Source organism: Diabrotica virgifera, chromosome 6 (genome assembly GCF_917563875.1).
Source record: "Diabrotica virgifera virgifera chromosome 6, PGI_DIABVI_V3a".
NCBI lineage: Eukaryota > Metazoa > Arthropoda > Insecta > Coleoptera > Chrysomelidae > Diabrotica > Diabrotica virgifera.
The window spans coordinates 104,487,544-104,511,437 of record NC_065448.1 but is presented as its reverse complement, the minus strand read 5'-3'; the positions used below and the strand labels follow the sequence as shown (position 1 = coordinate 104,511,437).

The following is a 23,894-nucleotide window of genomic DNA, read 5'->3' as shown; positions in this document are numbered from 1 at the left end:
GAAAATATGACCTAAAGAAAATACTGTCTTTGACCTAAGATGGCCCCACGTTGGGCGCCACTGTAACAAAAATTGTGGGGTACTTCTGTTTGAGTAACCGTTGGGAGAAATATCTAAACTCCAACAGAAGTAGGCAAAGAAGGGGAAGCAAATGTATTGGAATGAAGGGGCTTCTACGTTGGGAAGCAAATGTAACAAATACTACCTTAGCGTACAAGTAGTACTTGTATGGGAATGTGAAATGAAAAAGTCAGATGGTAAACTATTGACAGAAACAGAAGTAGATGGATGAAACTGACTGTAGTTAAGCTAGCAGGGTATAGAAGAGAATGAGCCCTTGATACTCAAGGATAGTTCGGCCAATTTTCGCGCCGTCAAAGACAGTAAATCTACAGAATATAGATGATGGATATAAAGGGAATATCAAGATGAACAAAGACTAGAAAATATAGAAAAATAACAATAAATCGTGGGCGCCAGTAGAGCGTAGACTATGGCTCTACCAGGTATCCTATACTGCTGCACTCTTGCTAGTTAGTTGCTATGACAATAAAATTAGTAAACCTAGAAACATATGACAACAACTAGGTAATAAAAGAAATATTATACAACCTAATCAATATTGTATTTAGCTTTTAATTATATGTACAATAAATTCGTATATGTACCAACAAGGTATGCCCTAAAATTAATAAAAAAAAATATTTTACTAATAAAGTATGTACAATTTACAGTCTACAGAGTAGTTTAAACAAAAGAGGAACAAAGTCCACCCCTAAAAATTGGTTTGAAATGTCAAATCCAATTTATGGTACAAAAAAGAACCGACACACTACTCGAGGTAAAACTCTAACTTCATGTGCGGTTACCATAATAAAAAAAACAAGTTAAATGGTCAATTACCCTGAGGGGGACGAAAGCCAAGGTTCATTAATTATAATATATAAAAAAAAATTACCAAATTTTCTCCGGATAGTTGAGCTCAATTACCTTTACACGTGAGAAAAGAAACAAAAGAAATTAATTTATTAGAAAAATGCAAATTTGAAGCCTTGAAGAGGAGGTATTATTTATTATTAAAGATTGAAAATATTTAAATTATTTCTTTTGTTTTTTGTTTGAAAAATTATGAATAACTTAGTGGAGTATAAGGTAAACTTATTTAATTTGATATTTTTAATAGATTATTTAATGTTCCAATTATTTAGAAAAAATTAATGTTCTTGAGGATAATAATAAAAAAAAATACTTAATCACTGTCCAACACCAACTAACGTAAAGTCTTTTCCAAAGTTCCAAACAAAATAATGATAGTCCAAAAATCAACTCAAAAGACGATTCCAGCTCCTAGGCTACCCCGTGACTGCTGCTAAAGTTTTTTTTTTTTTATTTCATCCCTGATGTTAGTGGGATGAACATTCCAGTGGTTCCAAGTGGCTAAAAGATACAAACCCATTGTTAATTTGTGTAATCAATCTTATGGAATTAGGAAATAAGTTGGAAGTTAAACTTCCAATAAAAACTGGTCAGGATCCATTAAAAGAAGTGTTGTTTTTTTTTCTGTACCAAAAACATAGGTTCCACTTGACCTTGAATAACTTTATGGAATTTTATATAGAAACATGTGGATTTAGAGCTAGGAATGATATTAAAAATTGTATCTATAGATAGTTAGTCGAAATATATAATAAAGACAAGAAGAAATGAAAAGGATTTATGGAAATTATAAATTTTCCGGTCATCAATATGGCTTCCTATATGAATGAAGTAATAATACAACTTACCCGATAGCAATCATCCCAAATTTTTACCAAATTAATACTTTTCTTCTTCAACAAAACAAAACTTTCTCCTCCTTCAACTTAATTACGATAGCTTCCGTATAAAAAAAAGTAACTAAAAGGTGATTCCTTTTTTTGTTCAAAAAGCCACCAACCACTTGGAACTTATTTATTTGGAGGTTCAGCTAACAGTGAAACTTTTTAAAAATTTGACAGTTCTTCTTGATACTTGCGACAGCGGCTACTCGTGGAACTAATGTCCAGTGTTGGCGGTGTTGCAAGATGGAAAAGTAGCATTTTATAAATATTAAATTATTGATTTTTAATTAAAATATTTTCATTAAGTAACGTTCCGTTACAAACTGATGACAGATCCTTGCGGAGTACCATTTTCTTGGTTCTTTATACTGGATGTAATACCATTTACACGTACTTTAAATTTCCTATTATCTAAAAAGTTACGAATAAAATAAAGTATGTTACCTTTCACTCGCCAGTGAGTTAATGTGTTTAAAATATCATACCTCCAAGCCATATCGAAAGCTTTATTTATGTCAACAAATACAGCAAGACATTCCTGTTTAATAGCAAAACTTTCATGTATTTCTGACTCTAAATCTATTAAATTATCCAAAGTTGACCGGTTTCTTCGAAATCCACTTTGCTCATTAATTATTAAATTATTTTTGTCTAGAAACCACAACAACCTTTTATTTACCATTTTTTCTAATATTTTGTAGATTGTGTTGGTGAGGGAAATTGGTCGATATGACTCAGGGTCAGTTCGTGTTTTGTTTGCTTTCAATAAAGGTATTACTATCGCCTCTGCCCATTTCGATAGAAATTCATGGCTATTCCAAATTTTGTTGTAGAAATCAAGGAGGTATAGTTTTGCGTTGTCGGCAGATTTTGAAGAAAACTTACAGGAATTTCACCTGGTCCTGGTGCAGACTTTTTGGTAGTACGTAAGGAATGATTTAGTTCTTCTATTGTAAATGGTTTGTTAAAGGAGTTATCTTCCATGTCAATAAAGTCGATTAATTTCTGTTCTGTATGTATCTGATGCCCGATTTCACCAACGATACCTAAACAGTTGCCTTATTAAGTAATTCTTATCGATAGGAACTTCTTAAGTCAATACTTAGGAACAATCGCATTTCACAACTAAAAGAACTGCTTATCTAGGAAATGCTTTCCTAGGTATTACCTAGGGTACGTTTGAACTATTTTTGATAAATAAAAAAAAGAATAAGATGACATTTTCTTACTTTTTCGATTATTTGACATTATTGTTTGTTTGCCAATTTGGTATTATTCAGTTTTGTACTGTTATAGTTATTTTATTTAGTAGTTAGTTGTTTGTGCATTAAGTTTGAAAATAATAAATATAGTTTTGTATTTTATTTGTATATGTACAGTGAAATGGAGGAAAAGAAAAGAGTTGTAAATTTCACATATGAAAAATTAAATTTAGTTGAATTGCCATTATTGAAATAATTTTAAAATATATAATATGTTGAAAATTGCTTTTTATTATTAATTTTTCAATGACATACTTTTAGTTATATCATGAATGGGTTTTTGAAACACAACACTAGTTTGTTAGGTAGTAGGTAGACTATATAATTTTGTCAATAGACCTGTAAAAAACTCCAAAGGATTTTCTATATTTTCCAACACATATTATATTAATAATATAAAAGAAAATACAAAATTAAAGCTAATAATATACCTAATATTACAGAATAACAGAAAAATTAAGGTAAGAAGCAAATTATTGACAAACGTCACAAATACATTAGTCAAAATTGTAAAAATATAACCTGACTGTCAACGATAAGTAATACCTAAAGTTTAGAGAGATCGAAATCCGTATCCTAACGTAAGGTAATGCTTAAGCGGTTTAGGCAATTCTTATCGTATGGTGAAATCCCTTTTAGAGTTAGGAAGTACCTAAACCCACTTAGGTAATTCTTAAATATTTAGGTATCGTTGGTGAAATCGGGCATGAATGTTTAAAAAGTCTTTGGAATAATTGTTGTTGCTACTGTTTATTTCAAATTGCTTAGCAATTTCAACGTCAGATGATAATATGGGCTTGTTTTCATACAAGAATGGGATTTTCTTATAACTATTGCATCCAGATACTTTTCTGACCTTTTCTCATACAGTACCTATAGGCATAGAATTATTAATACTAGACAGAAATTCCTGCCAAAATTTTTTTCTACTTAATTTTGTAACATATCTAAATTGGGCTCGTAATTTTTTATACTCGATGGTGTTTTCTGTAGTTTTGCAACGCTTCATTTTGTTAAAAGAATTTTTATATTGTTTAATAGCTTGGCTACAATCTGCATTCCACCATGGAAGAGAAGTTCTTTTCAAAATTTTTGTTTTGCCTACGCGGATGTTAGCAGCAGTGTATAATAATGATGTGAATGAATTTAATATTTCATCGATAGATTGATCTTTTGTAGTTTCTTCTAATATTTGGTAATTTCGTTGGATATATGTTTTAAATGAATACCAATCTGCTTTCTTCAAGTTCCATTTTGCAGTCGGAGAGGTATTGCTCTAGTTGTCATTAATTGTCATAGAAATTTTAATAGGATGATGGTCGCTACCATATAAATACGGTATTACATCCCATGAAAGCTTTGGCGATAATACAGGATTGCAAATGATAAATCAATAGCTAATGAGGAACCCACGTGAATATTATATCGGGTTGGTTGCCCGTCGTTTAGGAGGTTTAAGTTTTTAAAAATTATCAAGTTTTCCAAGATTTTTCCTTTGGAGTTTGTTCCGAGAGATCCCCATATTGGATTGAGGCTATTGAAATCACCTACAATTATTCTCGGAGTTGAAATTTGATCCAATACATCTGTAAGATCTGTTTCTGTTATTGATTGGTTTGGAGGAATATATATATATATATATATATATATTGCAAATACATTTTTGGGGAAATAGAACTCTTGCCGCTACTACTTCTAGACCACTCTTAATTTCTAAAATTTTTGATTCGTAATTTTGGTGTACATACACAGCGACACCTCCACTAGCTATATTTGCATCCCTCCGATTTTTATAGTAACATTTATAATTTTTCATTTGGTAAGTATGCTGTCCTTTAAAATTCGTCTCCTGTATACATATAATGGATGGTATGATTTCTGAACATAAGTGTTTAAACATTTCAAAGTGAGTGTAAAACCCGTTTATATTCCACTGTAGTATGCAATCCATTTTTATTATTATTATATATTTTTATTCTTGTGAAGACTCTATAGAACTATCAGAGTCCTCTAGAAATTGTTTTATGGCAGCTGGACTCAAGTTGAGTTGTTTCATTATTCTTTTTCGTATTCTAGTACTCCTGCTTTTTATGACCCGATCGGCATAGTATGGATGCATTTTTGATAATGTTTTCAAGAAGTCGTCAATATCTTCGGTGTATGTTTTCACTAGACTGACAAGGTCTTTATTCTCATATGCGTTTTCCAAAAAGTCTACCATCTGCTCAAAGTCCAATTTTAGTGTTTCTTCTTTAAATACAATTTTTGCTGGCTCTAGTAATTATTGTACTAATTCATTATAAGTTTTTGGTTTCTTGGTGGGATTTGTGTTCAAAACGGTGAAAGGCTGTGCGAATACTTCAGCGGGGGGTGTGTTTGCATCTGAAAAGTTTCGTTTAGCACCTGTAATATCGGTTTCCATTGGTTTTTGGGGTGTATTCTCGTTTTTTCTTTATTCGAGTCGTTTTTGTTAAGCTTTTCAGTTAATTTTGTCGTTTCTTTTGATAAAATAGGCATTGCAGTAGGTGTTTCAGAAGTTGATGGGCTATTCTGACGTAAGGTCGTATTGGGAGGATTTAGGTTTGATGATGAAATAGCCATTGTAGTAGGTGTTTCAGAAGTTGATGGGCTATTCTGATGTAAGGTCGTATTGGGAGGATTTAGGCAGTTATTAGCGAAATGGCCCTTTAGATTACAAGAAGTGCACTCTTGACTTTCATGTGATAAAAAAATACGATAATTTGTATTATAATGTGTCACAAGTATTGAATCAGGAACGACGGTGCAGGGTGTAAATATATACAATTGACGACGAAAACTTAGGATATGTTTGTACGCAGGATTAGAGGTACCTATTCGTAAAAAACTAATAGATGAAGTTAGTGTACAGCCAAGTTGTTTTAATTGATGTTCGAGGAATTCGTGTGGGATAGACGGGCAGACATGTGATAGTAGTACACGTTGACTGGGTATTATTAAAGGACGAGTTTGAACTTCTTCTCCATTTACTGTGATTATTCCTCGATGTTGTTTCATGAATTCATCTACGATAGTTTTGCTGGATAAATACATGCAGATTCGGTTGCCGGATATTCTTGAACAGAATAAGATGTTCTTTGGATTGACATTTTTTCCAATGGCTAAGAGGTATTCTTCTATTTTAATACCATTTAAGGATAAAAAACAAGAGCTTGTTCTTTCAAAGGGAAAGCGGTAGGTTGTTGTTGCGTAAGAGCAGTTGAATAGCTATAGGGTTTATTGGTGTTATCGTTGTTGGTTGAAGTCATCATTATTTTTTATATTATTGTTGATTCGAAAAAATTTTTCATTTGCAAAATTTTAAAGCCGGACCTGCTTTTATACAGGTTCGACTAATTAGGTGGTCTTGATAATTAGTAAGGTTAGATACACACACTTTATTTAGTTATTATTTTGGTAAATTGAATTACAAAATAACATGGTTTTTTTATCCTTACTTTTTCAGCATGTGACGTATCACTTCTCACTAACACAATTGTTAACTTTAGTTTATTAAATTTGGTTTTATTTTCACAGTATTCAAATTTTAAACGTAGCTGAATAAAACATGTGTTTATTAGACTATTCTATCTTTACTGCTATTTGTTTAATGAAATAGTGAAAACGATTTACATTTTAGTGCTTCAGAAACTGCTAGAAGCATTGATATTTCTGAAGCATTAAATGTAACTCCTTACAATATTTTTAATGTATTTGTCTACGTGCATTTTAACTGATCGAGCCTAATTGAGTCTCCCTCCATCCTGTGGGTAAGTTTCTTGACTGAGAATAGCGTTGTCTCTCCACGTTCTTTTTCACTTATTAATAATCTGGTAATACTGTATAGGTCAGTTCTTGTTTCTTGTACTTGCTGATGTTGGCTCGAGTTGGGCGGAAACGCGTCCAATATTTTAACTTTTAAATATTTTAATAAAATTATTGTGGTTCTTTTTTGAGTTGAGTACTTCGTTACCTCTAGTCCACATTTAAGAATACTGGATACTTCCCTTCATAGTAAAACAAAATACATCAGTATTGAGGCAAAAGGATTCAGAATTTAGACGAAAATAAAAATGTCAAAATAAGAGGATGTGAAATTTACAGTAAATATGAAAGCATAAAAGAAGAAGATTTCTAAGCAGAATAAATAATACTATGTGGAGATACAAGGATATCAGCAAAGAAAAGAAAATAAATATTCAGGATACGATAGTCAAAAGTATGGCAATATATGATGCAAAAAAACGAGATTAAGAGAATATGACAAACAATTATTCACAGCTTTGGAAATGAATATGCGGCGGTTATCATACAGATTATGACGAGACAGTGTTATAAAGGAGAAATAAAAATCATTAGGACCAAATAGAGCATCGTGGAAAATGTAGAACAATATTAATTAACATGGTATAAACATGCCAATACCCTTTTATATTACTTTAGTTTTAATTTTATTTACCTTCCAAATCTAAAAAATTAAAAACTTACTTTTTTTTCAAAATTTCACAACATTAAAAATTTGCCCTCAATAAATATTTTTAGATTAAAAAAGTAACTTTTTATCGCTATTTCAAATTACATACTAACACGTTTTATGAGTTATAAATCCATCTTAAATATAGCTGTTTATCGTTTGATACATTACTGTATACAGATTGTCCACAATTTTTTTTCCTAAGAAAATTTCAAATTCTAGAAGTCATTTTAGGCAGATATACTGTGAATTACTTCAGAGACAGGTGCATTTGCAAGGAGCTGCAGCTTAAAAAAATACTGTTTAATAAATAAACACAAAAAACTATAAACACGAAAAAAAATAATTTATTGTAATATATTTGTATATAAAAAATTAGCAACGTGTTTATATGTATATTTATAAGGGACGTGTTACTGAAGTGTTACCAAGTGAAACACATAATAGATAAATAAGAAAAAGAATATGACTTATAAGACTATACATATACGACATCATGGTAAAACCAAAATTATAGGGGAAAGGAATCTAAGATATGTAATAAATGCTAACGAAGTGAAAAATATCTTCTTCTTCTTAAAGTGCCTCTCCTCAATGAAGGTTGACTACTACAATTGCAAACTCTTGTCTGTCTTCAGCTTATATGTTAAAAATTTAGCCCTGTCCATTGTCGGATATTTCTTAGCCACGATTGTTTTTCCTTCATAGTCCCCTCTTTCCCTGGATCTTTCCTTTCACTACTAGTTGAGCATATTGGTACTTATTATTTCTCACTATGTGGTCTAAGTATGATGTTTTTCTAACTTTCACTGTGTTGAAAATTTCTCGGTCTTTGCCTATCCTAGGCAACACTTCTTCGTTTGAGGTAGGCGATGTCCATGAAATTTTTAGGATTCTCCGATAGATCCACTAAAGAGCTTATCAGAAAACTTAATTGGGATTGGAAATAAATAAAATATAAACATTTTTACCAACAAAATTTAAAACAATCAACACACTGAGATCTATTCTGTCCAAAACCAGACCAAACAACACACACAGAAGGGATCAAAGAACTGAATTTATAAAATACCTTGTGAATGCAAATTTTTTTTTAGGAGAAACACAAGTGGTTATGTGGTAATGTTAACACTTGGCATCAAGAAAAATAAGTGTTATGATAAGTGAGCACAAATCATATATCAATACTAGATAATTTGCAGTGGCGAAGCGTCCATGTAACCAGTGTTACCATTGGTAACAGTTACAAATCTTGCAAATAAATATTTTATGACTACTACGAAATATTTCCATTTATATTTTTTACAAACAGAAATACTTGTTAATAGTACCTAATTCAGTAAATAGCCAACTAGACGCACGAAAATATTGGCGAGATATGTGAATCCATGGCACGTTATCATATGCTGTTACATACCAATACTGGCATTGGTAACGGTAACGCACGAGAAACCTCGCTATCGCTCGGGACTAGCTCTGAGAATTTTGAAAGAGCGACGGGTCTAGAGACGGCGCGCGGGCAAGCTGTGCATATCAGTATTGTAACCATTTTGAAGATTGGTAACGTGGAGAAAAACTTACCGCAAAAAGAGAGAAATCAAAGAAGCAGCCCTCATTTTTTAAAGAAGAAAAATGTATAGCAAACCCATCAACAGAATATAGCAGGCTCTGGTTACCAATATTAACAGAAGTCAGCAATAAGACTATACCAACATTATTGAACATCACACTATTTCCGGACTGGAAATCCATACGTCTGAAACAAAATGTAAAATGTAATTTTCAATACAAATATCACAAGAGAGTAAGAATAAATTGAGAATAATGCGATAATTTTTCAAAAACTTGTTGCCTGGAGGGCCCTGTGGGTTAGAATGACTATTCCCGATTGGAAACAAGTTTAACCCTACGTTAGGCGCTCGGTTATTTCTGACGAGCTTAGTCGCGCGGTCTACGATTGTAGACCAATAGTTTTTTATCGTATGATACCGGATTTTGAGAAAATTAACAAATTAATGGATAATACCATATTTATTCATGTCCGTATTTTGATATTAGATATATCTTGTCCCTTGGCTTTTCTCATCTTGGCAGTGGTAAAATTAAAAACGAGGTCACGATTTTTTGGGTCTTTATTCGCAAGTAAATGAAAATGGTCACAAAAATAAGCTCAATTTAGTAAAAAACCTAAATATTTTTAATCTTTGAACTTCTACAATGACCAATAGGGATGAATAATAAAGAGTATAGAAATAAAAATTTAAAAAACAACAAAACTATTAAATGGTAAAAGTGGCACAATAATTGTGCCACTAAAATTATTTTAGTCCGTCAAACATTCAGTGCAAATATCCCTGAGATGATCCTTGCATGCAAAGTCACATCTTTGGCATGCCGTTATTGTTGACATACTGCAAATTCGTGCACAAAATACAACATCGTCCCACGTAATTTGTTGGAATATTAAGGGGAGGGGGTACGACTTCTTGAATTCCGAGCAGTACGCGAGCTCGTCGTCTAAGTTCTCTTAGCCAGGAAGGTATAGTTGATCCATATTCAATTTGCGGTTTGATTAGTTTCCATGCTAAAGTTTTCAATGAAGTCGCTTCTTGAAACTTTTTCATTTATGTTTTAGCTTTATATACACAGCATGCTACATATTAGCTTTATATATACAACTAAAAACTGGAACGCGCTTAGTTGCGCGGTCTACGGTTGTAGACCAGTGCTCTTTGAATAATGTTAAAAAAATAATGCAAACAGATCGGCGGCGTTTATCAAACTGAAGAGTAAGTTGGAAGTATTAGTGACAGCTACTAAGCGATATGGGGGCATATGTACAGTTTTCTGCAATTAGCGACCAATTAAAGGAGAGTGGTCTACGATTGTAGACCGCGCGACTAACAGAGGGTTAAGAAAAAAATTAAAGCATTATTTTTTATTTATTCTTACTATCGTGTAATATTCGATAGATTATTTTTAATACCTAAAAGAAAACTGTCGCCGTTACCAAACGTTCAGCTACCGGTGAAAAGGCAAAATGTGTAAAGAAAGTGACTAAGGCTAAAAAAGCCGCATCAAAGGCAGAGAAAAAGCCAGCCAAGGCGAAAAAAGTTGAAAAGAAGTCAGCACCTAAAACTGCGTCCTCATCTTTAGTTCCGACTTCCGCAGATGCTAAAGCAAAAACACCAACCAAGGCAAATAAATCAAATAAAGGAAGTCCAACGATAAAACCAAAGGCACCCAAGCCGAAAACAGCCAAGGCTGCAGCAAGTTCACCAAAAGCTAGAAAAAACAAATTCAAGTCTTTATATAAAAACATTCAGTGACATTTATCCCAATTAATGTGTCACACATTTTTCAAATTGTCATAGTGAACAGCACAGATTAGCAAATATTCAGACGAAGATATCAATAAAATATTAATTAATAATATATAAATACAGTTTTATTAATGAAATATAATTTTACAGAGGTACAATCGAGCGCTTAAAATTTCCGATTTGTTTTGTCTTAGTTTAACTTTGATAGTTTGACATTAGATGCAGAACTAAAAGTTTGGTATGGTACATTTTCTTAAATGTGACAGTTGTCAAAACTAAGAAATTCGTAGTATAAACAGAAACAATCTCCCTAAAAATATTCACAATATAATAATATACGTAGAAAATTCCCGCTGCAATAATAGTCTGATTGGACAGGATTAAACAAATGATGAGAAATTTTACTGCACGATTGGGAATTAAAATCACTAAAAAATAATCATCAAAATAAATTGTAATTGTACTCTAATCACATATAAAAAATATAATATTTAACTTGAACATTCCACAAGAAAACATATTTAGAACTTCATTTTCAAACTGATTAAAGTAAATCAGTATGAGACCGCCACTTTAGACGTATGTTACGATCTTCGAAAATCTTTTTACATACATACATAATCGATGATCCTCTTATACCGTAAGGTGTCGAGGTGTCTTCTTTACTCGTTATTCTCTGCAAACTTACGCCACTTTTTTCGGTCCCTAGCTAATTATTTGGCTTCCTGCCACGATTTTCCTCTATTCTGCAATATTTCCATCACACTTGTATTCCAAGTTTTCCTTGGCAGGCCTCTCCTGTTTTTCCCTATCGGCCTCGCTTCCTGTGTCATTTTAACCTGCCTGCCGTCGTTCATTCTAAATAAGTGCCCAGTCCATTTTAATTTCTTTTCATGAATTTTTTCCTGTAATGATTTTACTTTTAATTCTCTTCTAATATCTTCGCTACGTCTTTTATCGATTCTCCTAGCTCCCACGACTTTTCTTAAATACCTTATTTCCGCTGCTTGCAATCTCTTTTCTTGTTTGTCGTTCAATAACCAATTCTCTGCTCCACAATTTACGTACCTATCACTACATATTATGTAGTGATAGGTACGTAAATTGTTTTAAATATTATCATTTTGGTTTTCCTAGTTATTTCTTTTTTATTTAAAAAGTTTTTATACAGCGAATGATATGTTCTTGTGGCTGCTTTTATCCTATTTCCAATTTCGTCTTCTTGTGCCCCCTTCTTATTTAAAATTATTCCAAGGTATTTAAATGTATCTACCTGTTCTATTTTTTTGCCTTGGATTTCAATATTTAAGTTAACATCTTTCTTGGATATTGCCATTATTTTTGTTTTTTCCATATTAATTATTAGATTGTAGTTTTTTAATTCTGCCTTCCAGATTCTTATGTTCTCCTCCAGAGTTCTTTCAGTTCTTGCCACAATAACAATATCATCTGCAAATACACAGGCTTCGATTTTTATTTGTTGTAGGTTTCTGTATCCTATGGTATATTTTTTTGTTTTTGGCCAGCATTTTTTATTACTTCGTCTATTGTCTGACTCCGTCGTTATTCGTAAATTTGATGGAAATAAGATTGCTTGTTCTTACCTGATTGCAATACAAACTATGGATTGTGGTTATCAGTTCCATATCCACTTCCTTATTTGTCAAGCTTTGCATATTTCCTCCCTGCTCACCATGTCAAAAGCTTTTTTCATATCTAGGAATCCCAAATATACCGTTTCATCTTTTAGTATGGCTTTTTCGGTGATCTGCTGTTTAGTGAAGATATGGTCCTGGACGCTATGTGCTGGCCTAAACCCACATTGAATATCTGCTAATCTAGGCTCGGCTGAATTCCGGAGCTTCCGTTCTAGGATAATTTCGTAGACTTTTAATGTTGAACAGAGCAACGATATGCCTCTGTAATTTCCACATTCTCTCGAAACTCCTTTTTTGTGTATAGGCAATATTATAGCCGTGTTCCAGTCACTCGGTATTTTTTCAGATTTCCATGTTACTTTTAACAGTTCATAAAGTTCCTTTTTGCCCAATTCTCCCAGATATTTCAACAACTCGACATCAAATCCATCTATATGTGCAGCTTTGCCTATTTTTAGTTGGGTTAAGGCATCTTCCACTTCATTCATTTGTATTTTATTGTCCACAATTACATCTTGTTCTTCTGTGGTTGTATTGTTTAACGTTACTGTTTTGCTGTCTGCTGTTGTCTTTTCTTTGCTTAAAAGTTCCATAAAATATTCTTTCCATCTTTCTATAATGTGGTCTTCTTCAGTAATTATATTCCAATTCCGGGGAAAACCTTTTTAATTAAGATAATTTACGTAAAACGGACATAATTATATTTTAAAATTTCCTCTTATAAAACTACTTTGTGAACAACCTGTAATATACCTACTCCGAAATAAAAGATATAGTTATGCAAGTATCATAAGATGCAATAACTTCTTCCTTATATGACTTTTATGAGCATGTTCTGAATGAAGACGGCACCAAGTAAAAAGCCATTTAAATCAAAACGGTAAAGTTGGCTGAAACGCTTATATATTTTTAATAAATATCTCATTAGGTTCTTTGCTAAGAATGTTTTAATATCGTTCCTACAAACAAGACTCAGATGCCGATAATGATACGAATTAATATTGTTATCTAGGCGTATTTGTAAGGTGCAATACCATAGGCGTACTATTGGATTATAACAGACATATTGCGATAAAAAAGACGAAACAAGCTACTTCAGAATGAGTTGTTTTATTCTAGATAAGAAAAAGCTGAACGTTTTTACTACTATATGTATGACTGTAAACCAAAAATTGTTTATTAGTTTAGATGATCTTGCATTATGATTAGAGAAAGAAAGTAAATATCCCACAATAGTTATCAACAGCAATCTACCCTCTAGCATCCTCTGTATGTGTCCTAGACATCTTAGTCCTTGGAATCTTATCACTCCTAGTAGGCTGGACTATTGTTTGTTATTTTTATAAATTTATTGTCTTTAATCTGTATATTTATATAATTTAGTGCCTTTAAAATTGAAACATTTTTGGAATTTAATTCAGCCTGAAATTATTGAGTTAAGTATTAGAGTAGTCTAGGCTAAACTTATTTGTATGTATATTTTTTTGTTTCTAACAAAGACCTTTATTATTATCCAGATTTAGCCATACAACTCACACTCCCTCTATAAGGGGAAAATTCACTCAACCCCGATACCTACGGTATCAAAAGGATTTAGCTCTGGTGGAACTCTTTCCGTGTTATTGAGCCCTAGGTGACTTGGTATGCAGGTGTATCTCCCAAAAATTTTCGTACACATCTGGCCGTTGCGAGTAGTACAGCTTTCTGCATGGTCTTGTAAAGATGTTCATTTAGACCCAGCTTTTTTATGCTTTCGAGGAGGTTCTTCGGAACGACTTCAGTGGTAGACATAATAATAGGTATCGTCTGGGTACTTTGCATTCTCCATTGTCTTCGTATTTGAATTTCCAGATCTCTGTAGTTAGCGATCTTTTCAGTAAATTTACTACGTAGATTATTGTTGTTAGGTATCGCCATATCAATTAGTGTTGTTTGTCTTGTTAATTTATTAACTAGTACAAGATATGGTCTATTATATGCCACTGTTTGGTCTGTGAGCACAGTGCGGTCCCAGTATAGTTTGTAGTTGCCATCAACAAGCATACTCTCAGGGACGTATTGGTAATATGGAAGATGGTCATTTGGAGAAGTTCCAGCTTGATAGCTATCTCTTGATAAAAAATGTTTCCCACTGCATCATGCCGTTCCTTGTATTCAGTTGCAGCAAATGCCTTGCAGCCCCCTGTAATATGTTTGATGGTTTCTTGGGCTTGACATCCATATCGGCATCTGTCGTTTTGAACCTGAGGGTCTTTGACGATATATTTCAGGTAATTTCTGGTTGGTATAACCTAATCCTGAATGGCCAGTAATGAACCCTCCGTTTCAGTGAACAACTTTCCTGATGTCAACCAATATTTCGACGCTGTATTGTCGACATACTCTTGGCTGACCTCATTGGGATATCGCCCGTGCAGAGGTTTACCCATCCAGGTGCGCAGTTTTTCGTCCTTAGTAAGGTGGTTTATGCGTATTTCTGGTTTCCTCAGTTTGATCGGTGTTGTGTCACATCTACTGCGCAAATTGCGCGGTGTAGAGTAGATGTCTCAGCCTGCATCTGAAAGTAAGTTCTTAAATTAGTAATCTGTTTATCTAATTGCTCACCTATATCCATAAGTCCTCTTTCTCCTAAATACCGGGTAATGTCGTTCGTTCTACTGCACTTTTAGGGTGGTGTCTTTGTGCCTTTGTGAGGTGTGTTCGTACTTTTCGCTGAAGATTTTCTATATCCGTTTTTGTCCACTTAACAATACCAAACGAATAGCTAAGCGCGGAATAAGCGTAGGTGTTTAGTGCCTTAAACAAATTTTTACTGTTAAGCTGTGAACGAAGCAGCTGTTTTACCCTTCTTATAAACTCAGTAGTTATCTCAGTTTTCATTTGCTTATGGTCAATTTTCCGCGCCTGCTTTACTCCAAGATATTTGTACATACCATTATCGAACATGGCCTCGATGTTCTGGCCATTTTGCATATCGAATCCACCGGGTTGTACTTTTCCTCTGACTATATTCAAAACACGGCGCTTTCAAACCAGAAATAAATGGCTGAAAAATGTCTTATGCATTTATTTACATCAGAATACGAAAATATAAGCCTTTAGATGGAGAGTAGATGTAGATTTAACTCCCGACGAGTCTTTTTTAAAAAGTTATAGCCTTTGACATTTGACCCTTGAGGATAAACAATTTAGGTATAATATTTAAGCAACAAGTCTACCAATCGGCTTTACAATTTTTTTATATTTTGAATTGAAAGGTCCTCATTTTAAAACCTTAAAGAATAAAAAAATTATTTTTACAATAAATAATGCAATTGCAAAAACGGTCATTTTGGACATTCCGCAGGCTGTTTTGCAATAACAAATTAACGAAATTAATCTTGCCATAGCTCAAATTGTAGGTTTTTTTTTAATTTACTAAAACTTTCGATTTAAAAGTTTTTCTCTAAAATGAATATCCTAAGCTGCAAAATTAAAAATGTTTAAAAATTTCAAATTTAACAAATAAAAAACATCATTTTTTGGTTATATTTTAGTAGAAGTTATTCCTGGCATCGTCCTTTAGAACACCTGATAGGTTTCAAAAATTATATTCTGGAATCGACCGGCTTTTCACCCACAGCTTGGACTAAAGCAGGATATTGAGCTAGCGGAATATCTTCCTTTTAGGGTGATTGCAGGGTGAAAAATTATTAGCGTGGTGAGAAATAAGTGAAAAAATATAACGTAGGTTAAATTGGATTCCGCTCATGTGTCCCCGCTAGCTTAAGAGTCCTTGAGAGTCACTATTCTTGCATAATCAATATCAAGCATCACAATTTTTAATATAACCAGTAAAGTAGATCTTTGAACTAAGATTTTTCTTGAATTCTGGCCCCCTGGAGAGAGTGTAGTGGTCCAGTGGTCGTGTATTGTCCGGGTCCATAGATCTCTGTCTCTGGTCATTTCCTTTTAAACATGTATAGGGCTTGTGCATATTCTTGTAATCTGATCGATCCACCTTGTTGGGGATCTTCCTCGTGACCTTCGGCCTTCCACCTTTCCTTGTGTAATGAGTCCGTCCACGATTTCTGTGTTTGATCTCATAATATGTCCAAAATATTTATGAACGCAAACTTTACTGGAGAGTCGTTGGCTAAATTTTAGGTCTCTTAAAATTGAAATTATTTGTCCTACGGTCGGTCCAAGGAATTCGCAACCTTCGTTTCCAATAGAACATTTCAGTGGCATCTATCTTTCTTCTTTTAACTTTCGAATGACCAAGGGGGGCAAATTTTGACCCCAATGCATGTTTTTATTTAATAAATTCAAAAATAATTTCAATTTTAAACTCATTATTTTTTTATTTGACTTTAATATCATTATAGATACCCTCATATTTTGTAATAAAAAAAATTACCTATATTTTACGAAAAAAAAATTTTTTTTTCTGAATTTGGGGTCAAAGACGAACTCCCTTGGCCTTCCATGTTTCAATTTTATGTTAAGGAAATGCCGTCTATTATGTGGAATTGTGTGTAAGAAACATTCCAATATTGAAAAAAAAAATATTTGTTAAACCTGGGGCGACGTAAATTAGTGTGTATTTTAAAATTCCTTTAGGTCTAAGTTCAGAATGATGATTCCTGTTCTTGTTTAGTTATAATTAAAAATATGTTTACTAATGTTTATTTATCATTTATTGATAAAATCTCTCTCTCTCTCTCTCTCTCTCTCTCTCTCTCTCTCTTGTCGTTTCCACATTACTGAGGATCGTGATTTCTTCCAATATTCCTTACAATGTTTCTCCATTGGTCTCTATCTTCAGCTGTCTAAGAGCTTCGCAGAATGAGTTTCCAGCTGAATGCTTTATTTGGTCAGACCATCTAGTTGGTGATCGTTCTCTTGACCTTCTCCCCGGAACGTTTCCAGAAACAATTAATCTCTCCAAAGTGCCGTCACCTCTGCGAACCACGTGACCAAAGAATTGCAGAATTCGTTGCAGACATATTGTGAACAACCTTTTTTTAATATAAAGTTGGTTTAGAATGGAAACGTTTGTCCTATGAGCTGTCCAAGGTATGCGCAGTATTCGTCTCTAGCACCACATCTCAAAGGCATCAATTTTTTGGCGCTCGCATGCGCGAAGAGGCCAAGTCTCTGCCCCGTATAGAAATATTGAGAATACAAGAGCATTCACCAGTCTCATCTTGATATTTTAAGAGATAGATCTGTCTTTCCAAACTTTAGTTAGGCGACTTATTGCATTTTTTGCCATAACAATACGTCTCCGAACTTCTGCTTCACAGTTAGCATCTTTAGTTATACTAGACCCGAGATAGATAAAGGTGTTTACTATCTGGTATTCCTGTAACATGTTAGTCAGTTGAATAGTGTCGAATCTGTCGACCACCATCATTCTTGTCTTAGTTTTATTGATTTTCCGACCAACTTTATTGCTTTTGTACTCAACTCTTCGCAGAAGACCAAACATTTCTTGCTCATTCGCTGCTATAAGGGTAGTGTCATCAGCAAATCTTAAATTGGAGATTTTCCTACCAGCTACTATTACTCCACCGGCCCATCCTTCTAAAACCATCCTCATGACATGTTCACCATAAATGTTAAATAAGTCAGGTGACAACACGCATCCTTGTCTAACACCTCTCTCGGTCTTGAATTGGTTTTAGAACTTCTGATCTAGTCGTACTGTCGCTATATTAGACTGGTACAGATTTTTAATAAGTGTCGCCAGGTGCATTGGTGCGCCCATTTCTATTAAAATTGACCACAGATTTATCCAGCTTACACAATCAAATGCCTTTTGGTAGTCAACGAAGCATATAATCATAGGTACTTGAAATTCTCTATACTCTTCAATTAGGTGTCTGAGGTTCAGGATTTGTTACCTTGTACCTTTACCCTTTACAAACCCCGCTTATTCCTGAGGTATTTGGTAATGTAGATAGGTTTTGAATCTGTTTTTGATGATATGCAACAATATTTTACTAGCATGTGTTATTAGTGACAGTGTGCGGTAGTTTTCACATCTGGTAGTTGTTCTTTTTTGTGTAGTGGGATATAAATTGAGGTACACCTCAATTCCAAACAGCGACACAGATAGAATGGATGATATGTAACCATTTGCCACCTAGTAACTGTAGTATTTCACATGGTATTGAATCAATGTCTGGGGATTTATTTCTCTTTAGTGATTTAATTGAATTTTTGACTTCAGCGAGTAAGACAGTAGGTTCTTTAGGGTAGTCAGAAGGCCACTGATTTTTTGCTGATACCTCGTTATTTTTATATATCTCGCCACAGTAGTTTCGCCATGTTTCCAATAGTTCATCAGTATCGGTCTTTAAATTACCTTCCTTATCTATTAGAGACCACGTTTGAGGTTTAAATTCTCTGGTAAGGAGTTTGATCTTCTGGAATAAGTCCATCGGTTCAATTTGACAGCCATGTTCCTCTATCTCTCTGCATATTTGAGAGATGTAATCAGCTTTATCTTTGCGGCACTGTTTTCTGATTTCTCTCGATGACGCTCTATATTCATCGTTTGTTCCGTATCTAGTTTTATGTTCCTTTCTGCGTTGAATCACAGTCCACGTATTATCGGATATCCATGGCTTACGGTCAGTGGAAACCGCTACCTCACAGTCTTTTGTAGCCTCGATTACCTTATCTTTGAGATAGATCCAAGTGCTCTCAGGGTCACTATCTACTTGGTCTTACGAAAGAACTTCTTCTAGGTTTCGTTAGAAGTCATTGATTTTTGATGAATTTAGAGACATGACTTTTCTCTGGGGTCTTCTGTTGGGGACTTTAAAACGAAGTCGAACGTTCAGTACCACGGGTTGATGACCGCTTCCACAGTCTGCGCCAGGATATATTTTACAGTTGATGGACGACGACTTCCATCTTGATCTTATTAGGATGTAGACTATTTGATTCCTTGTTCGTCCATCTGGGCTGCGCCATGTGTATAATCTCCGTGGATGATGTTGATATAACGTGTTTGTAATTGTAAGATGTTGTTCTACACAGAACTCCACTAGACAGTCGCAATTCTCATTTCTCTGTTCCAGTCCATTTTTGCCCAGCACTCCTTCAATATTTTCATTAGATGACCCCACTTTGATACAATAGTAACATTAAAATTACGAATACATTATTTTATTTCATAAACAACTTAATTTTTTGTCAATTGTAATTTTTGATTGGGGGTTATTGGTAACCCCCGTTGGTCATCCGTGTAACAAAAAAAGGTTGGCCATCGGAAGGTTAATAAAATAGATCTTTTGAACTGAGGTATGTATTATGTACAAATTACGTCACCACCGCAGTTTAAATATATTTTAATTTTAATAAAATTTTAATTTTAAAACAGATTTTAAATAAAAAAAATGCACTTTTTCTATACCCTCTTAATATGTTGATCTACCAATGAATTACAAATTAACCGTAATCACGTAGTTCGAACACAAACAAATATATCCATATCCAAATAACGGTAGACAGTTTGAAAAATTGGCTAGACATCAAAATTGCCGTGACTCTTTTATTTTATTAGTTTGATTAAATTTTAAAATATTCTCGTTTTTCTTATTAATGACACCAAAGATATATAATTTATTTTCCTGTCAACGGGAAATAATTAAGCATCAGTTTTTGACACAGTGGGAGGATTAAGGCGACATTTTCGAAAAGCAATAATTAAAAAATTCTTTAATAGAAAACTAGTCTTCATTATTATTCAATTTAATGTTTGTAGGCGTGTTAGGGATTTGCCCGTGCGTGAGTATTACCGTTTGTACTAATTTCGTATATTCCTTTGTCTTTAATTACAGTATTGATTAATACCGTGTAGATGATCAATTAACCTACATTTCTCATTACTTTGGACGATACTTCTTGTAAGTTAATACTTTTTAAATTAAAATAATAAATGGAACCAAAAGCCAGACATCCAAAACTTAAAGCAGTTTTTACATTCTTCTTATAAGCTATTACTGAGTTCATTATCAAAAACTTAAAGGAATTAGGTACATAAACAAGAAAAGTTCTGCATTATTTCATACAGTACAGTGAGTACGTAAAAATTCGGAATCAATTCATTTTTTCGTGATTTTGGAAATAAATCCCGAAGCAGGTCAATTTTTACTTTTAAATTATGATTTTTCGTATATTTATCATACTAGTGACGTTATCCATCTAGGATGTAATCGATAATTCTTTTAAATGAGACTAGGGGTGCTAGCTAATCTGAGAGGTTATTCAATTCTCTATTCAGTAATATAAACAATTAACATAATTACACAGGGTGTCAAAAAAAATTTAATTAAATTAATTGAGACAAAAAAGAATGTATGTAATTTATTAAATTCAAAATACATTTTACTGCTGAAACAGGAAATCCGAAACAGGAGAACATTTTTATTTGACGAATAAATATTGTTTTTGGCTTAAATTAAACGTTAAAGCTGCCACCAGCTGCCCCATGGCAGTTTGAGCATTTAATTTAGGCGAAAACTAATGTGTATTAATTTGTGAAATAAACATTTTTTATTGTTTTCTCACAGCAGTAGAATGTAAGTATTTTGAATTAAAGAAATAAAATACCTTCTTCTTATTTTGTCAATTATTTAATAAAATTTTTTTTGGGTACCCTGTGTAAATAATAATGTTAATGTTTATATTACTATATAGAGAATTCAATAACCCTTTTAAATGAGCTAGCACATGACCCCTACTCTCATTTAAAAAATCATCAATTACGTCATCACGCCCAGGTGGATGACGTTACTAATATTATATATAAATATATTGGCATATACCAAAAACCCTTCATTTAAAAATAAAAATCATTCGATACGAGTACCTGAACGAGTAAACATCGTTTTTGCTGTTCTCTTAAATTACCGTATTTATCAATAGTTATTAAACTTGTTTTACGTTTTTAGACTTGTTCCGGACAATAAAAAAGTATAGTGTATATTATTGTAGTGTGTAAATACGTGCACTTTTGTAACTTCTACCACTACGGTGAATAATAAGTTCCCACCTCCTGACTCAACAAAAATATCAAACCAAACTCAAGAAGCTGTCTTTGACTACGATGACAACTCAAAACCTACAATGTCAACAAATCAAACTGTAGACAATACCAACTCAACCACCAACAATAACTTATATTATTCTACTGCAGTAAAATCCGTGCCTAGACCAGCGTTCCCGAAAAAGAATCAGGCCGTAGTTCTTCATGCCGAGAACAGTTTAAAACTATATGACTACGTACACGCAATTGGTAATATCATTGGAGACAAGAACATTTGCTTCGTATCTACAATATAATCTAATAATATGGTATGTATTTACTTACCTAATTCCGAACTAGTGGAAAAATTGATAAATTCTCACCCATTAATTCAAATCAGCACATTTTCTTTCAACATTCGAAGGCTTATATCTCCAACCAAAAGAATTTTAATTTCAAATATTTCACCTTTTAATCCTGATAAAGTTGCTGAAATTGCCATAAAAAGTCTTGGTTTATAACTAGCATCCCCCATATCGTTTCTCAAAGCAGGCATCGCTGGCGATGAATACAGCCACCTATTAAGTTTTAGGCGCCAAGTTTATGTAAATCCCCCTTCTGATAACTACGAACTGCAAACATCCTTAACTATTCCATATGATGGTAACGGACATGGAATATTCCTTTCTCCCGATAGAATGGAATGTTTTATCTGCAAGGAAACAGGACATGTAGCAAATAATGGCAACACTATTCCATTATCCATCCCATCTTCCATTATTCGTACACAGTCAAAAACCCAAGACCCAACTTCTAACATTGAACCTAGCACGAACATAAATGAAAGTGATCGGTCATTTCAAATTTCAGCAACAGGCCAAAAAGACCTCCTTCATCTTCCATCGTTCCTACACAGACAGAGATCCAAGCCCCAACACGAACCAAGCACGAACATAAATGGAAGCGACCAGTCATCTCAAATTCCAGCAACAGGCTAAAAAGACCTCCTTCGGACACACTTTATGACGAATCTAGTCTTCCTATATCTTCGTTAGCTAAAACCTTCGAAATGCAACCTCCTTATATCCCCAATGAATTAAAAAGTAATAAGAAATCCAAGAAGAAGAAGCGAAAAACGGATGATAATATTATCTCCGATATTCCTAGACTTGACATTACTGAATACTAGAATGAACAATAAAAACAGACTTACACGATTAATAAAAAAAAATCAGACAACAATGTAATAATAAATCTGCAGAAAATAACGATACATCAACAATACCGTGCCTTTTACAAACAGATCCTAGTGATGACGAGTCATTCTCCGATACTTCCCTTACCTCCCAACACTCACAAAAATAAATAATAATTTTCACTTTACTTTATTTCCTTCTTTTGACCTATCATCGGATCATTCCCCTTTCTTCATAGACCTACTAAGCCAAATTCACAATTGTCCTAAACTTCTAACACTGTGTAATAAAAGAACAAACTGGAATAGGTATAGAGAAGAAATAAAATCATCCATTAACCTAAACTTGCCTCTTAAAAGTGACAGGGACATAGAAAATGCAGTCACTCACTTAACTACAGTTATTCAGCAAGTTGCTTGGTCGTCCACTCCAGAAATTACCTACACACACAACTCCGAGTCGTATCCTGCTCACATAAATACACTTATACTGGAAAAAAGAAAACTAAGAAAGAGGTGGCAGCTCACTAGACACCCAGAAGATAAAACAAATTTTAATAGAGCTTGCAGATTACTCAAAAGAAACTTGATCCAACATAAAGACAATGGAATCAGCAATTATTTAAAGAACCTCTCACCTTCAGATGATACAAATTATTCTCTGTGGAAACTAACAAAAAAACTTAAAGACAACGAACAAATGAATATGCCAATCAGGAAACTAAATGGCACATGGGCTAAAACTGACAAAGATAAAGCTTATACTTTCGCAAATCATTTATGCGAGGTATTTCAACCGCATCAGAGGGAAGTCTCAGCTGAAGAAGAAGAAGATATTCATGAAGTCATAAACGCACCATATCAAATGGCACCGCCTATTAAAATTTTCAAGAAATCTGAAGTAGAAGAAGTAATTGATAATCTGGAGAATAAGAAATCACCTGGGTATGATATAATATCTAGTTTGGTCCTAAAAAATCTACCCAACGAAGGTGTAAGCTTAATTACTTATATATTTAATTCAATATTAAAAACAGGTTACTTTCCACTCCAATGGAAAGTAGCTCAAATTGTTCTAATCCCAAAACCTAATAAGGATCACGCGGAAGTATCTTCATATCG

The 23,894-nt window shown here is 33.5% G+C and overlaps 1 protein-coding gene across 1 annotated transcript; it reads left to right on the top strand.

The window, feature by feature from the left end:
* The first annotated feature begins 151 nt into the window (after positions 1-151).
* On the top strand, positions 152-22,766 carry LOC114340430 (triadin-like). Its single transcript, XM_050652993.1, has 3 exons — positions 152-280; positions 10,568-10,878; positions 22,448-22,766. The coding sequence occupies exons 1-3, from the start codon at positions 152-154 to the stop codon at positions 22,764-22,766; spliced, it is 759 nt and encodes a 252-aa protein (XP_050508950.1).
* Positions 22,767-23,894: the final 1,128 nt, after the last annotated feature.